We start from the raw sequence: 17,187 nt of genomic DNA, 5'->3' as shown, positions 1-17,187 counted from the left end.
GGAAAGAAGAAAACAGCAGAGGCAGACAGCACAAGTGTAGACTGCAGCTTTTAGCTGCAGATATATGGTTGCAAGAGACTGGGCAAGATGGCATCTAACAGACTCTTAAAGGGCAAAGTTTTGATGCCAAAACACAGGATTCCTATAGACCTCTCTGCACAGCTAAAAGCAGGCATGATTAACCCACCCAGAATTGGTGAACTGACACACTCAGAATAAGATATAGGATTTTTTTGCACCTTTTAATTTACTTTGAATGTACAATGAAATTGTAGATCAGTTTTCATGTAAGTGACAGAATTTGAAATCTGATCTGTGCAGACAACCATTTAAGTATCCCATCATTGCATCTGAAGTTAGTAGTCAGACTTTTGCTGTGGTGGCCCCTGTGGTGGGAATTCCTGTCTCCCCAGCCCCAAATCCTTCTAATACCCAATCTAATCCCTTCCTAAATATTAATGGTACAATCATAAACACCATTTCTGTATTGCTGAATACTACAGATTATATTATACATATTTTCCCAAATTAGAGATGTACACAAATATCTGAAAGGTCAAATCTCACCTTGATAAATCTGGGACCAAAAGAAGTTTTGAGTAAAGTTTTCAAAAGTGCTTAAGTCAATGAAACTCCTAAATCATTTAGGCACTTATGACTTTAAAAAAAAAAATCTTTTTAGCATATTTCTTCCCTTATGTAATACAGTGGAAAAACCTGCTTACCTTCGGTGGTAAAGGAGGTGGCACTTTAGGTTTAATTGTAGCGCTACAAAGAAAACAAGTACAGATCATTTAGAAGTTATCCAAATACAGATCTCTGACATCCTCACAATGCTTTATTCTTCATACGGTCACGTAGGATTTATTTTTAAAACACTATACAAATAATTGAAACATCCTGAGCTTTTTGATCAATACCAGTGTTGCTTCTAAATACTTACACTATGTATATTTTCAGTGTTGCTCCCTCCTTTGCCCCAGATACAAGCAGGAGGAACCCAAGTGCCCCCGGAGACCTCCCCTGAAGTCATAAGTTACTATTTTGAAATGCTCAGCTGTTGAGGCTCTATGGACTTGTGCAAGAGAAGAGAGGAGAGATTCTTAACAGGGAGACTTAGAGAGGACACAGCACGAGTCTAGCATGTGTTGAAAGAAAAGAGGAGGGAATTTAACACTTAAGTGCGAAATAGAGGATATTAGTTGGATTTACTAAAAAAGTATTTGTGGTCGTGTGGAATGATGATTATATCGGATTACAATAGGGTGTTGAGGTGTGCGGCAAGTGACCACACCTGGGGACTCCACATAGCTGGGCTGTGGCTGAGGACAGTGCACACCTACTAAATGGCTGCTCACCTCATACTGGCCTATCAGGAAGAATTTCCAAACTCCACATTGCTGACCCTGAGGCTACTGAAGGCCTAAAGCATGTGATGCCTACCTAAGCCCTTTTGACACTTTTGATTTTTTTTTTAAACTTGTACAACTTGACAAAATTGGAGAAATGGGCTGAAATCAAGAAGATGAAATTCAGTGAAGTGCAAAGTACTACACTTAGAAAGGAAAAATCAAATGCACAACTACAAAATGGGGAATAACTGGCTAGGTGGTAGTCCTGCTATAAAGGATCTGGGAGTTATGGTGGATTGCAAACTGAATGAGAGTCAACAAGGTGATGTAGTTGCAAAAAAGGCTATATTCTGGTGTATTAACAGGAGTGTCATATTTAAGACAAGGGAGGCAATTATCCTGCTCTATTAGGCACTAGTGAGGCCTCACCTGGAGTACTGTGTCCATTTCATGGGGCTACGCTTTAGGAAAGGGGTGGACAAATTAGAGGGAGTCCAAGTGAGAGCAACAAAAATGTTAAAAGGTTTAGGAAAGCTTTCTGAGGTTGAGGAGGGGTTAAAAAACATGGGCATGTTTAGCTTTGAGAAAAGACGACTGATGGGGGAACCTGATAAAGTCTTCAAAGATATTAAGGGCTGTTATACAGAGGACTGGGATCAATTGTTCTCCATGTCCACTAAAAGGTAGGACAAGTAGTAATGAGTTTAATTTGCAGCAAGGGAGATTTAGGTTAGATAATAAGAAAAAACTTTCTAACTCTCAGGACAGTTAAGCTCTGGAACAGGCTTCCAAGGGAGATTGTGGAATCCCCATCACTGGAGGCTTTTAAGAACAGGTTAGACAAAACACCTGTCAGGGATGGTCCTGTCTTAGCACAAGAGAATCATAGAATCATAGAATATAAGGGTTGGAAGGGACCCCAGAAGGTCATCTAGTCCAACCCCCTGCTCAAAGCAGGACCAATTCCCAGTTAAATCATCCCAGCCAGGGCTTTGTCAAGCCTGACCTTAAAAACCTCTAAGGAAGGAGATTCTACCACCTCCCTAGGTAACGCATTCCAGTGTTTCACCACCCTCATAGTGAAAAAGTTTTTCCTAATATCCAATCTAAACCTCCCCCACTGTAACTTGAGACCATTACTCCTCGTTCTGTCATCTGATACCATTGAGAACAGTCTAGAGCCATCCTCTTTGGAACCCCCTTTCAGGTAGTTGAAAACAGCTATCAAATCCCCCCTCATTCTTCTCTTCTGCAGGCTAAACAATCCCAGCTCCCTCAGCCTCTCCTCATAACTCATATGTTCCAGACCCCTAATCATTTTTGTTGCCCTTCGCTGGACTCTCTCCAATTTATCCACATCCTTCTTGAAGTGTGGGGCCCAAAACTGGACACAGTACTCCAGATGAGGCCTCACCAATGTCGAATAGAGGGGAACGATCACGTCCCTCGATCTGCTCGCTATACCCCTACTTATACATCCCAAAATGCCATTGGCCTTCTTGGCAACAAGGGCACACTGCTGACTCATATCCAGCTTCTCGTCCACTGTCACCCCTAGGTCCTTTTCCGCAGAACTGCTGCCTAGCCATTCGGTCCCTAGTCTGTAGCTGTGCATTGGGTTCTTCCGTCCTAAGTGCAGGACCCTGCACTTATCCTTATTGAACCTCATCAGATTTCTTTTGGCCCAATCCTCCAATTTGTCTAGGTCCTTCTGTATCCTATCCCTCCCCTCCAGTGTATCTACCACTCCTCCCAGTTTAGTATCATCCGCAAATTTGCTGAGAGTGCAATCCACACCATCCTCCAGATCATTTATGAAGATATTGAACAAAACCGGCCCCAGGACCGACCCTTGGGGCACTCCACTTGATACCGGCTGCCAACTAGACATGGAGCCATTGATCACTACCCGTTGAGCCCGACAATCTAGCCAGCTTTCTACCCACCTTGTAGTGCATTCATCCAGCCCATACTTCCTTAACTTGCTGACAAGAATACTGTGGGAGACCGTGTCAAAAGCTTTGCTAAAGTCAAGAAACAATACATCCATTGCTTTCCCTTCATCCACAGAACCAGTAATCTCATCATAGAAGGCGATTAGATTAGTCAGGCATGACCTTCCCTTGGTGAATCCATGCTGGCTGTTCCTGATCACTTTCCTCTCATGCAAGTGCTTCAGGATTGATTCTTTGAGGACCTGCTCCATGATTTTTCCAGGGACTGAAGTGAGGCTGACTGGCCTGTAGTTCCCAGGATCCTCCTTCTTCCCTTTTTTGAGGTTGGATGTCATGACTTTTTGAGGTCCCTTCCAGCCCTACATTTTTATGATTCTATCATTCTGTGATCACTGTTTAATCTATTTTATATTTTGTATTTTCAACTTTTTTCCAATCTTTACTGTACGACCTGTGCATTTGCAAATAATGATGATGAAAGCAGCAAACATCATTCCTTGGACGGCTCATGGACCTGACCATTGGATTCTTCATATCAACCATATGCAAAGCAGCAAATCTGCTCACAGCATACTATTAACCTACTATTCAGTAATGTGATCAGTAATATCTTCAGGTTTTCCTTTTCTTTGCAGAATTCTGTGTGGACCCGAGTTCTCACGAAGCAAATATTCAACAGCCTGTTCTTGGAGAAAAATATATCAGCATAAAACGAAAAGCTATTTCAAGTTTTTTTTCCCAGCACTGTGTTGTAAAGGATTTGCTGTATTTTTGGTCTTGCATTCCTACACTGTTGTACAGCCTGTTCTGTTAAAAATAATATTTTTCTTATCTTTCGGAAGTATAAAACATTTTGTGTGAACAATTTTGAGAATGCAGCCCTGTAATCTTGAATTCTTGCACAGTTTTAACTGCTTTTGAATTATGCTGCTCCGAAAAAAGGGTTAAGAAAATATCCAAGAAGTGAGAACTATTTTGGAACACTTATCTTCCCTTGCCTGGTTTCCCTAAGACCTTCCAGAGAAGTTCTATCCCAGCATAAGATCAGGTTTATTTTGGTTTGGAGAAGGGGAGTTGGAGAAGGATTTGGAAGAGGAGTTCAAAATCCAGTTTATACTAGGAACCTTGTTTCATCTTTAACAATGAAAGTAACTACCTTCTCTCTCATTTACCCTCACTCAAATCCTCTGTATCATATATCGAAGTTAAAATCTTGAAAATTTTCCTTTACATCCTTCTCTGCATCTCAGGCAGACATCACAGGATGCTATGTCATTGCTGGAAGATAGATCAGAGATGTTGGATTAGCTATCAACACTGGTTGCACAGAGGCTATTGGCCTGGATTGTGTCAGTGACATCAACGGAATGGCTAACACAAAGTATCAGAACTGAAGGCATGGGGTATGGATCCTGGATATCGGTACATACAGAGCTCCTTGAGGGGTCCAGGCAGCATCAGCATTGGGACACAGCTTTGATGCACTTGATGCGGATGCAGAGCTTTAGTGACCAGATGACAGCCATGAATGTGGAGAAGACACCCAAACCATGGAACATCTAGTGAAGCAGTGCCCTTCAAGATCCTTCTCTGGAGGGACAGCCTTGATTCATCCATGTCACCAGAAGCCACATGACAAACTTGGATGTCAGCCTTTAGTGGTGTTTTTCAAGTTGCCAAAAGAACAAGTAGAAGACTGAGCTGTTGGGACTGAACTGGCTCATTCACGGTTGATGCCTTCAAGGCTTCTTGCCAGACTTATAGAAAGTTTCAGAGAAAGCCAGTACAGACCTTCTGGTTCTCTCTCTAGGACCTGACTCTTTGTGGTGAAGTCTGTGAGCAAATCATGGTCCTTTTGGAGGCAGAGAACACACCAGATGTGTCTGTCCATAGGGAACATGGTCAGACTGAACTCAAAATATCTCTCGAAACTACTGGGCACTTTCTTACATAGCCTGAAAGAAATAATGAAACAAACCATAGAAACACAAAAGGCACATGAAAACATTAATGTGAAACTTCTGACTAAGCAGGAGCTAGGAGTAAGGATCCCTAGCGTATCAAACAAAGCAGCCAGTGCAAAGTGCTCCAGGAAAGCAGGAGCCAAGAGGTTCAAAGTCCTGAGACATTAAGTAGGTGGCGTTGACTACAGACAGATATAAAGAGGAAAAAATGTTAAACAAAACTTGAGACATGAACTGAGCATTAGAAGAGGCATCAAACTGAGCTGGGTTGCAGCACAGACAACAGCATTGCAGCTATCCAACAGCTTCTTCATCAAGTGCAATCAAAATGGAATTGGTGGAATGAAGTGCTGTGGGGATACCTACATTCCACTGCATAAGTGGCCTGAGCTATCCCACTCAAACAAACAGCTTTGAGCAAACCAAGTTCCTTGGTCACATGTAGGGGCATGGATCCAAGAGTAAGTTCTATCACAATCTTATCTTTGAAGATAATGCAGGTTTAAAAAAAAAAGTTGTAAATGATGGCTTTTTTAAAAAAAAATATAGAGGAAAAATTAAGAACTTTTCTACATGTGTCACTCATCTCAAATAGCATATATGCCCCATTTTGAAAAGGTCACTAATAAATAAATAACCATGTTTAATGAGATACCATCTGCCTCTGAAATCATGTACCACAAATGTAAGTATATTTAATATTCCTTTTCACTTCTCCTCTGCCTCTATTATAATTAAACTTAGATTTAGAATAGTCATATTATTTGTTCCACTGAAATTTAATATGAACTAACTTTCCAGTATGATATTTTAATGTTGTAAATAATAATACACCAGGGTTTCTGTTGCAACAGATGATTTCATTAGCTCAGTGTAACTACACTAAAATTGGAAAACGGGGTAAACAGCGAGGTGGCAAAATTTACAGATTATACAAAATTACTCAAAATAGTTAAGTCCAAAGCAGACTGCGAAGAGTTACAAAGGGATTTCACAAAACTGGGTGACAAAATGTGAGATGAAATTAAATGTAGATAAATACAAAGTAATTAACAGTGGAAAACATCATCCCAACTATATGTACAAAATGATGGGGTCCGAATTAGCTCTTACCACTCAAGAAAGATCTGAGTCACTGTGGATAGTTCTCTGAAAACATCTGCTCAATGTGCAGTGGCAGTCAAAATAGCTAACAGAATATTAGGAATCATTAGGAAAGCGGTCTATATAAGACAGAAAATATAATGCCACTATATAAATCCATGGTACATCCACACCTTGAATACTGTGTGAAGTTCTGGTTGCTCCATCTCAAAAGAGATATATTAGAAATGGAAAAGATACACAGAACAGCAACAAAAATCACTGGGTGATGGAACAGCTTCCATATGAGGCTAGATTAAAAAGACAGAATATTCAGCTTGGAAAGACAACTAAGAGGGGATATTTATATAAAATCATGAATGGCGAGGAGGAAGTGAATAAGAAAGCATTATTTAACCCCTTCCATAACACAAGGGCCAGAGGTCATCCAATGAAATCATCAGACAAAAGGAAATACTACTTCATACAACGCACAGTCAACATATAGTACTTGTTGCCAGGGGATGTTGAGAAGGCCAGAACTGTAAGTGGGTTCAAAAAAGTACAGTAAAAGCTATTTTAAACCAGCATGCTGGAGTGACGGGGAGTGCCGGTAAATTAAAAATACCAGTTAACTCAGAGGGAGGGGTTTGGAGCGCAGGGGAGGGGTTGTGGGGCCTGGGCGGAGGTTTGGGTTCGGGAGGGGGCTTGAGGCAGGGCTGGGGTCTGGGAAGGGGCTCAGGGTGCTGGATGGGGAGAGCACTCACCTCCGGCGGCGCCTCGTCCCTGCTGCTCTTGGCAGAGGCGCAGCCAGGCAGCTCTGCAAGCAGGCACACAGTCTCCGTCTGCAGGCGCCACCCCCTGCAGCTCCCATTGGCCGCAGCTCCCGGCCAATAGGCTGAGAGCCACAGAGTCAGTGCTCGGGGAGAGGGGATGGAAGCAGCATGCCTGCAGAGCCACCTGGCCACGCCTCTGCCAGCAACAGCAGGGACAGGGAGCTGCTTCTGGGGAGTCGCCGGAAGTGAGCGCTCCCCACCATCCAGCACCCCGCACCCATCCCACACCTCAACTCCCTGCTCCCAGACCCAAACTCCTGTCCAGAGCGCACCCCGCAGCCACTCCCACTCCCTAGACCCCTGCCGGCCTTGCACCAACTGCACTATAAACCGGACTTTCAGTGCAGATCAGAAATGCTGGTTTACAGAGCTTGCTGGCTGGCAAAGTGCTGGACAGAAGAGCTTTTACTGTAGATAAGTTCATGGAGGATAGGTCCACCGATTGCTTTTAGCCAAGATGGTCAGGGATGCAACCCCATGTGCCGAGCGTCCAAAGCCTTCCAGAAGCTGGGAGTGGATGATGGGATGGATCATGTGATAACTGCTCTGTTTTGTTCATTCCCTCTGAAGCATCCGGCATTGGCCACAGTCAGAAGAGAGGATACTGAGCTAGGTGGACCATTAGTCTGACCCAATATGGCTGTTCTTATGTTAATTTAATTATAATAAATTAAAGAAAATAATTAAAAGATACTGGGAAAGAGCTGTACAAAGAGCTGAACATTAAAATATTTCAATATTAATGCAAATCAATAAGCAGAATAAAGCAAAACACCAGTGATGTGATCCAAACAGAGATTACTGTGATCTTGCTACTTTAAAAATATACCAGAAGGAAAAGAAAAATAAAAAAAAAAATATCAAGGTGTTCTCACATTCAGAATACAATTCAAACAGAATTAAGTTTTCAGCTACCCAGGAATCAGAGAGCGGATACATCAAAATAAAAAATTACTTACTGTTTAGCATCATCCTCTGCATCATCATCATCTTCTAAATGTGCCACATGTCCCCTAAGGAAATGAACAAGGTACCATGGCTGAGTGCCCTTCATTAAAATGATTCTAGCTACTATGAAAGAATTCTGGTATGCAATACCTCAGGGGCTCCTTCTATACAGAATGTTATTATGTTGCTTTGTATTTTTATTTTCTTTTTCATTATTCTTTAAACCACAGATTCAGCCCAGACAAATGAGACCTCTCCCATACAATCTACTAATGCTCATTTGAAGGTAACAGGTGCAAGAAATCAATGTAAAAAACACTTTGAAACACACAAGAAAAAAATAAAGTTACCGCTGATGCAGTTCTTCTTCAACTGATTTTAGAAGACTCCTTCAAAATTAATAAGAATACAATTAATAACTGAACACAAACGGAAGAAAGCACTTGGAAAATAAGACACGAATAAAAGTTCTCAATTCAAAATAAGTTACTCTATTCTAATAAAATACACTGATTTTTTTTCTGAAGAATAATTTCATGGTTTCTATATAGCTACATGATACTATTAAACAACGTTTATCTACACTTATTAGTGTACTCCTAATTACTGTACCTGGCCATTACCTCTGTACTGCAAACTAGGGCTATTTTGGCTTATTTCAAAATTTACCTGTTTAAATTGAAACCAAGATACTTAAGATTAAATAGTATGTTATCATAAAAAGTAAAAGTGACAAAAAAAGATTAAACTATCTTTGTCAGGAGACCACTAGTCCCAATTTTATTATCTTAAAATTCACATCTTTCACAGTACTATGTTTTCCCCTCAAAATGCAGATTTCAACATGCTAAAAAATTACAACTTTAAGCCAATCTATGAAACTAAGCCCACTACATGCTAGCTGTCATGCAAACATCTGCATGCATCCATGCGACAGACAAGAGGGCAGCAGGATTTTTCCAGAAAGGAGGATTCCTGAAAATGTCAATATTATTCCCTATTGAAAAATAAAAAAGATCTACAGAATGAAGGAAATGCAATGCCTATACTTTCATCAAAATATTTATACAACTTATCTATTATAAAGCTAGATATCAGGAGTTTGACTTGTATAGACAGTGTCATTTTAAATATAGGTTTCAGAGTAGCAGCCGTGTTAGTCTGTATTCACAAAAAGAAAAGGAGTACTTGTGGCACCTTAGAGACTAACCAATTTATTTTAGCATAAGCTTTTGTGAGCTAGAGACTAACCAATTTATTTGAGCATAAGCTTTCGTAATGCATCCGATGAAGTGAGCTGTAGCTCACGAACGCTTATGCTCAAATAAATTGGTTAGTCTCTAAGGTGCCACAAGTCCTCCTTTTCATTTTAAATATAAAAGCACCTAAACCACTTAAAGTATCCAAGGCTGGAGAGAAGCAATGACTATTATCTCATTTCACACAGTGCGTGTATCTAGATACTACATTAAAACTCACAATGTAAAGTTTAACCTCTAAAGAACTTAATGACAAAACTGTAATGAACAACAAGATCTCTACAGATGTGTAAACGTTTTAAGTTCTTTTGTCTTTTTTTTTTTTTTTTAAACACACACCACATGTAAGTACATCCCCATAACTGGCCAGATGACTTGGGCAGAAGGGCGATATCTTGCTGTAAGGGAAAGTTTGTCACTAAACAGACTCTGATATCTGAAACTGATAATGGCTGGTACATTCTAGAGTTGATGGGAGTGACAGTCTCAGTATCTTGAGAGTACACCTCATTATGCTGAAAACTGTTCTACAATAATAATCACTCCAGCTGATATAGAGAGTTAGAAGTCAATAGCTGAAAAACTGTACTACTGTAAATAACGAAAGGTTTATCATGTTTTACTGAATAAACATAAAATTACATTTTACTACTACATTACCTGCTGTTTTAAATTTAAACAATGAATTTAAGTCTCAAATTTAAAGAAAAAGGAAAAATGCCCTCTTTTACTCACTTATTTGCACCTAAGAAGTAGCCACTCTGGGGACCATGACCATATTCTAGCTGCAGATCCTATAAATATAAGAGAAAGAGCTTTACGATAAAAAGACAAGAAAGAGTTAAAAACACGTCACATGCTTGCCTCACCCTCTTCACTGTACGCAAGGCACACAACTAATTCTGTCCTACTGCCACTCTTGGCTCTAAACCCTCATTCAGAGGCCCCTTAAGCCTGGGTCTCTTCCATGCCCCAACTTTGCCATACCTCACATCTCAAAATTTCTCCATAAAACACACTTCTTTGATAAAGCCATTCAACCACAGTCCCTCCTCAGGGAAATATTGAGCTGGAAGAGCCTTTCCACTGATCACTCAAAAAAACCCAAACTACGAAAACAACAAACTTGTGGAACTAGCAAATGGTGTGTTACTCTTCAATCAGTCACACTACTTTTTACGGACTCCGCCCAATCTCTGCATTCATTTTAATTGTATATATTTATATTGTCAGTTCTTCAGGGCAGATCTTGTAATGTCTGTAGTATACAATTGGTGCTATCCAAATAAATAATATGTAGGGAATACTGCAAATATTTTGTTTGTTTCAGTTATAAAGGCAACAAATATTTTAAGGACAACTATTATACACTCATTTATTTTACCTATAGTTTTTTTGTATGAAATACTACATTAACCAAACATTAAAATTGCAAACTCAAGCACTTACAAATTACGAAGTGCTAGGTAACCTTAAGACTAAGTATGAGGTGGCAAGGAACCCCAAGAGGCACTACTCTCAAAAATTCTGAGCTCATGTACCAGAAGGCATGCTTATCTCAATAGTGGGAATAGGCAGAGTTCACCTTGAAGAACCAACATACTAGCATGTCCAAAGAGAAGACTATTAAAGCTATGGGATGTTTGTCTCTCCTCAGCTAGGTCAGGAGTGGAGAAGTATGTACACAAACTCCTTCCCCTAAACACTTGAGGTGCACCTACACTGGGAAATCAGTGATGTTTTAAGACATTAACATTTTTAGATACCACTTAGCAACTTGTATAGAACAGAACTCTCTCAAGTGTACCCCATTCCAGAAATATCCGGTTCATCACCAAAGGATATCCTGGTAACACAGTGATGAGACTAGTACGGATCGATTAGACAGGCAACTACCCCACAGTGAAGGGGCACTCCATAGCCTGAGCCTCTCACTCTCCCATATGAAGGACATCCTCACAAAGAAGAAATGGTTACTTCACTCCTCAGGCTTCTCATCCCAGTCTCCCAGCCCAGCCAGTCCTAATCTCCTCCTCCAGGCTCAACGTCCAAGACCCAGTGTCCTCGCAACTCCCAGTCTCTCTCTCCACACACCAGTCTCTGTGCCCAGCCAGTCCCAGTTCCCAGCTCATCTGACCCCAGACTTCCAGTACTACCCTCTATCTTCTCAGACTTCTCATTCAGTCTTAGTCTCCCCACCCCTCAATTCCTTGTCCCATTCTCTTTGCCCAACCAGGTCCAATTCTCCCCGACATCCAAGTTCCTTTCCAGATCTGCCCACCCTCCTCATGCCTCATCCAACGTTGTTTGTCCTGCCAGTTCCAGTTTCCTTGCCCTCCCAGTCCTTCCATTCCTCCCAATCCCAGTGACAGTCACAGTTTCTCTCCCCAACCCTAAGCTACACCTTTCTCTCTCCCAGTCCACCTTTTATCCCCTTTGCATTCAAACCGGACAGCTTCCTCTCCCAGGCTGCCTGGGCCCAACAGAGGGGTCACTGAGAGGACAGGAGAGACTCTAAGGCCTGGTCTACACTACAAAGTTATGGAGTACTTGTGGCACCTTAGAGACTAACCAATTTATTTGAGCATGAGCTTTCGTGAGCTACGAAAGCTCATGCTCAAATAAATTGGTTAGTCTCTAAGGTGCCACAAGTACTCCTTTTCTTTTTGCGAATACAGACTAACACGGCTGTTACTCTGAAACTACAAAGTTATGTTGACATAAGCTGCCTTGCATCAACCTGATGATTCCCTGTTCTGTTCATTCCTTCTGGTGCACCTGGCATCGGCCACGGTCGGAAGACAGGATATTGGACCTTTGGTCTGACCCGGTACGGCCATTCCTATGTTCTTAACCTAGTTGTGCATGTGTCTACACTTAAGTTTCTCCCCCACCGTAAGTCTCCTGTTACACCAACATAGTACTATCCCCTCCCCAAGCGGCTGTAAGCCAAGGTCAGTGTACAGAGGTCAATACAGCATGCATGTAGACACTGTTACCTATGTCAACCCTAACAATTCTCCAGCAGCTGTCCCAAAATGCGCCACACTGACCGCTTTGGTCACCACTGTGAATTCCACTGCCAAGAGGTCATGTAAACTAGGAGCCCACCCTCCCTCCCTTTTAAAGCCCTGCAAATTTTGGAATTCCTTTTCTTGATTGCCCAGCTTGGCAAGCACACCAAGCAGCTCTCCACCGTTGAGTGCAACTGTCCAGCTGACCATGCTGGCTACGGGCTCCAGATGTGCTCCGACAAGAGACATGGAGTTTCCTGGGCCTGTAGAGAGAAGAGGCTGTGCAAGCATAGCTATGGACCAGCTGCAGAAACGTGGACACCTACAAGCAGGTTGCCCAGGGGATTCAGGAGAAGAGGTACTACAGAGACCAGTAACAGTGCTGCATGAAAGCCAAGGAGCTGTGCCAGGCATACCAGAAAGCCAACAATCGATTGGTGCTAAGCCACAAACCTGCTGCTTTTAAGACGAGCTGCCTGTCATACTCTGCGGAGACCCCACCACCACCCTGCACAATACCGACGATACCTCCCAAGAGTCCAAGTCACAGGCCTCACCAAGAGCAGCGAGGGGGAGGAGGAGGATGGGGGACTGATGATTGGGGGATCCAGCTGTGCAGTAAGCCAAGCTCTGTTTTTGATTCCACCAGTCCAACTAGTTGAGCACAGGTGAGCCCAGGTCAGGGGAAGGAACCTCAGGTAAGTGTGTACATAAATTTTCCATTACAGGGATGTCCCCTGCCCACAGGACCATCACTTTTCATTAATTTACTTGTCCAAGAAGAGGTAGTTTTACAACCAAGAGAGGCAGAGATGCTATCGGCTTTTCAGTCCCCTCTAGAGTTAGGCAGTGGGGACCATGCAGAGCAGTTTCTTTATTTGCACAGGGATGCGCCTTGAATACCCGGAGATCTCTCGATGAAACATTCGTCGAGGTACTCTGCAATCTTCTGCCAAAAGGTTTCAAGGGATAGCTGCCTTATTTCTTCCTCTGCAGTAGGACGCTTTCCCACGTCAGTCAGGGATAACTTCGGCAGCGACAATTGCAGTACACAGGCTAGCAGAATACGGGCCCGGGCGGCTTTGGGATGCCAGCAGCAGCTGTACTTTCTGGGCTCTGTTACCCTCAGGAATGAGATATCAAATAAAATCACTGCCGCCTGTGGAAAACGGTGCCAGTATTTAGTGCCAATGCGCTATACCTAGATTTATGCAACCAAGCAAGTCTCTCCTCATTTCCCTAACTCTGGTGGGCCATGGCTGGTACTGTGACTGACACCATGCATGAGCAATCCAAGCACGAGTGAGAACGAGCATGAAGTGCTTTTAGGAGAGCAAGGGGAGTAAGTGAGTGATGTCTGCACCTTAAGTTTCACTTTCCATACTGCATATACTAACAATGTGATCTCTGTGTTTTATCTGCAGATGCTGCCATTGTGGCCTTCCCCTCCACATTTGCAGAACATCTGAGCCAGATAAGGAGGCGAAAGAAGAGGACTCAGGATGATAATGTTCAATGAGATCCTGCAAGCCAGTGCTGCATCAAACAGTAAGCAAAGGGCCTGGACGGTGAACACTAGGGACAGCCTGGAGTAGGAAAGACTAGAGAGGAGAAAAATGCAGGCAAAGGAGACAGATGCACCATGACATAATGAGCCTTCTCAGACAGCAAAGAGAGATGCTGCAGACTCTGGTAGACCTGCAGGTTCAACAATCCCAGGCTCGTCTCCCTCTGAAGCTCCCTGAAAACTCAATATTGGGACCTTCCTGTGCTGCTGCCCCCCCACCCCGTCAACATTCCAGGTGGAATCAGGGGCTGCTACACTCCATCCTGGTGGACATTAAAAGACAATCGCAGCTTCACACACGTTGACCTGTGAAAGCCACGGTTGGTGTAGGTATAGCTGAAATGGGTATGAATGTTTTCCCCTTCATAAGTTTGGTCCTCTAATTTATTAAGTTTGAGTAAGTTTAAAATATATTTTAAAATTTCATGGAGGAGGGGAGTGTTGCACTAAATTCTGTTACAAAATAAATGTCTTATTTAAAACTTAACTCATCTTTATTGGTTTGCAACATCTGCTACCAAGTGCTTAACAGGTCTGTAAGCAACCAATTACCTGTTGCTGATAGCGTGACAACTCTCAGGATAAACCACAAACAAAATTAATAGATAAAAACATAAGAACGGCCATACTGGGTCAGACCAAAGGTCCATCTAGCCCAGTATCCTGTCTTCTGATAGTGGCCAACGCCAGGTCCCCCAGAGGGAATGAACAAGTAATCATCAAGCGATCCATTCCCTGTCACTCATTCCCAGCTTCCGGTAAACAGAAGCTAGTGATGTACTGACAATGTTATATTCCTATATGTACAGCAATCACCATGTAATTCCTAACAGGCCACAAAAGAGCAGGGCCAGGTAGTGTACAGTACAACAACAAGTGTTACTGTGGCTCAATGTTAAAATGGTCTTTCAAAGCCACCCTGGGCCCAGTGCAAGGGAAAGACCTTTGGATAAGTGTACATAAAATTTTTCCTTACAGGGATGCCCCCCTCCCTGACAGCATTTGACTTTTCATTAATTTACTCATCCCAGAAGAGGATGCATAGTTCCAGACTGAGCTCTTCTAATGGCTGCGTCTGGCTGTTCAAACTCAGCAGACAGCTGCTCCACCTCCATCCTGGTGGAAAGGTTTCCCCCCTTTGCTTCACGTACGTTATGCAGGACACAGCAGCTAGCTATAACCATTGGACCACAAGAGGGAAACACAGGTGGCAGTTGCCCTGAATTGTGACACCTTCCCTTTAGACACTACACAGCTATCTAGACAGAGAAATTTCCCACCTTAAGTGAAAAGCGTTCTGAATATAAATTCCAAAAAACTAAGACACAAATTCGTATAAAAATGGAAAGCGAAGGTCCTATGCTGGACAGAGCTAAAGTGTCTGTCTACTTTAATTTACACATTCTATAGTACATGACAGTGTACATTCTGCAGGAGTGACAGAAAATTTAATAAGAGAAAATAAGTAATCCTCTACAAAATATAAAATATTCTTTATCTGTCACTGATGGTTATATGCCCTGCAATTATTTTTTTTATGAAAGATGACATCTGTCAGTTTTACTTATGCTTATATATTTTAAAAGGACAAAACCTTTGTTTTTATCCAGTTTACTACCATGCTGTCTGCTAGCATTACTAGACTATGCTTTCAAATGGGCATTTATGTTCTTCACTTCCTGTTCTAAACTGCTGTATTGTGTTCCTGTTTGCTTTTCAAACATTACTGTATTTCACCCATATGTGGCTGTACTTCATTGCTGGGTAAAGTAATTCCTTATGTACACTAAAATCCATCAGTGGGGAGTAAGGGAGTTTGTAAAGACTGAGATTTGGATAAAAACTGTACCCTCATCTCCATCCAAATGCTTTGAGTTTGAAAGTTTTATAAAACTTTCAGATACATATTTGATGAACAAATACACACATATATATACCACACTATCTTTATACCATTATCTAACACACACAAGGTGGTAACATTAGTTGATTTGAATTAATATGCCGCACATGAACGTAAAAAACACTAAATTAAATAAATCTGACTAAGCCCTGTTTTTCAAAATAATATTGCAAGATATACACTCATCATCAATGGGATATGGAAAAAGTATTAAATTATCTTAATATGATCCACAAAATTTCCCAAATTACACTCTATTACAAGAGGTCAGTTAACAGTGAACTGGTCTTGAATTGCTGGTATTGTTTATAACTAGAGTTCTACTTGGGTGAAAACCCACACCACTTTGCACAAGATAAGGGTGTGGACAGCAACATACAAAATCTCAGTGTAATGGATAATATTAAAGAAAAGTCAAGTGGGAGAATGAATCATGCATTCCAGGGGAAAATCTTTTTATTCCAAATTAGGGCTCTGGGAGGGAGTTTGGGTGCAGGAGGGGGCTTGGGCTGCTCACCTCAGGTGGCTGCTCACCTCTGGTGGCTCCCCGCAAGCAGCAATCAGTCTCAGCTGCTCTTAAGCGGAGGTGCGGCAGGCAGCTCTGCATGCTGCCTCTGATCACAGGCACTTCCCCCGCAGCTCCCATTGGCCATGGTTCCCAGCCAATGGGAGCTGCGTTGCTAGTGCTCAGGGTGGGGTGGGGCCAGCATGTGAAACCGCCTGTCGAACCTCCGCCTAGGAGCAGCTGTGACTGGTTGCTGCTTGCGGGGAGCTGCCTGAGATGAGCAGCCCTGGGATACACCACCCCAAGACCCCTCCCGCATCCAAACTCCCTCCCAGAGCCCATGCTCCACACCATCTTCTGCACCCCAACCCCCTGCCAGCCCCACACCAACTGCACTATAAACTGGAATTTCAATGAAGATCAGAAATGCTGGTTTATAGAGCTTTCCAGCTGGTGAAGTGCCTGATAAAATAGCTTTTATTGTATGTCATGCAGTATCTCATCATGCATGAGTTATAATGGCAGCTTTGCTTTTCTGCTAGTTTTATACTCTTAATTCGGAACAAATTTATTGTGTAGGCTTGAGCTGTACTTGAAATTCACTTTCCCAAATACTTTTCATAGTTTTTCAACAAGTGTATTTGAATATGCACAGTGAACCAATAATTCACAATTGGATAATTGCAGTTGCTATTCCTGAAACTGTAATTAAGTGGTCAGTAATATAATCTGGAAGTTTAACATTTCGATATTAAATGCTACTAGCTGCTGATAAGGTAACTCCTGATCTGTTGGCAATAC

At 42.2% G+C, this 17,187-nt stretch overlaps 1 protein-coding gene across 4 annotated transcripts in view; it reads right to left on the bottom strand.

The window, feature by feature from the left end:
* MAP4K3 (mitogen-activated protein kinase kinase kinase kinase 3) overlaps window positions 1–17,187 on the bottom strand; it is a 134,894-nt gene that overhangs the window by 52,835 nt on the left and 64,872 nt on the right. For all 4 annotated transcript variants that reach the window (XM_048842403.2, XM_048842404.2, XM_048842405.2 and 1 more), the window contains 4 exons: window positions 10,133–10,191; window positions 8,489–8,527; window positions 8,150–8,203; window positions 726–768 (listed from right to left, as the gene is read on the bottom strand). In XM_048842403.2, the coding sequence (XP_048698360.2) occupies window positions 726–768; window positions 8,150–8,203; window positions 8,489–8,527; window positions 10,133–10,191 (195 nt within the window). The remainder of the gene's footprint in view (window positions 1–725; window positions 769–8,149; window positions 8,204–8,488; window positions 8,528–10,132; window positions 10,192–17,187) is intronic.

The sequence above is a fragment of the Caretta caretta genome, chromosome 3, assembly GCF_965140235.1.
Source record: "Caretta caretta isolate rCarCar2 chromosome 3, rCarCar1.hap1, whole genome shotgun sequence".
NCBI lineage: Eukaryota > Metazoa > Chordata > Testudines > Cheloniidae > Caretta > Caretta caretta.
The sequence above is the reverse complement of the archived record's forward strand: the minus strand, read 5'-3'. Positions and strand labels throughout refer to the sequence as shown.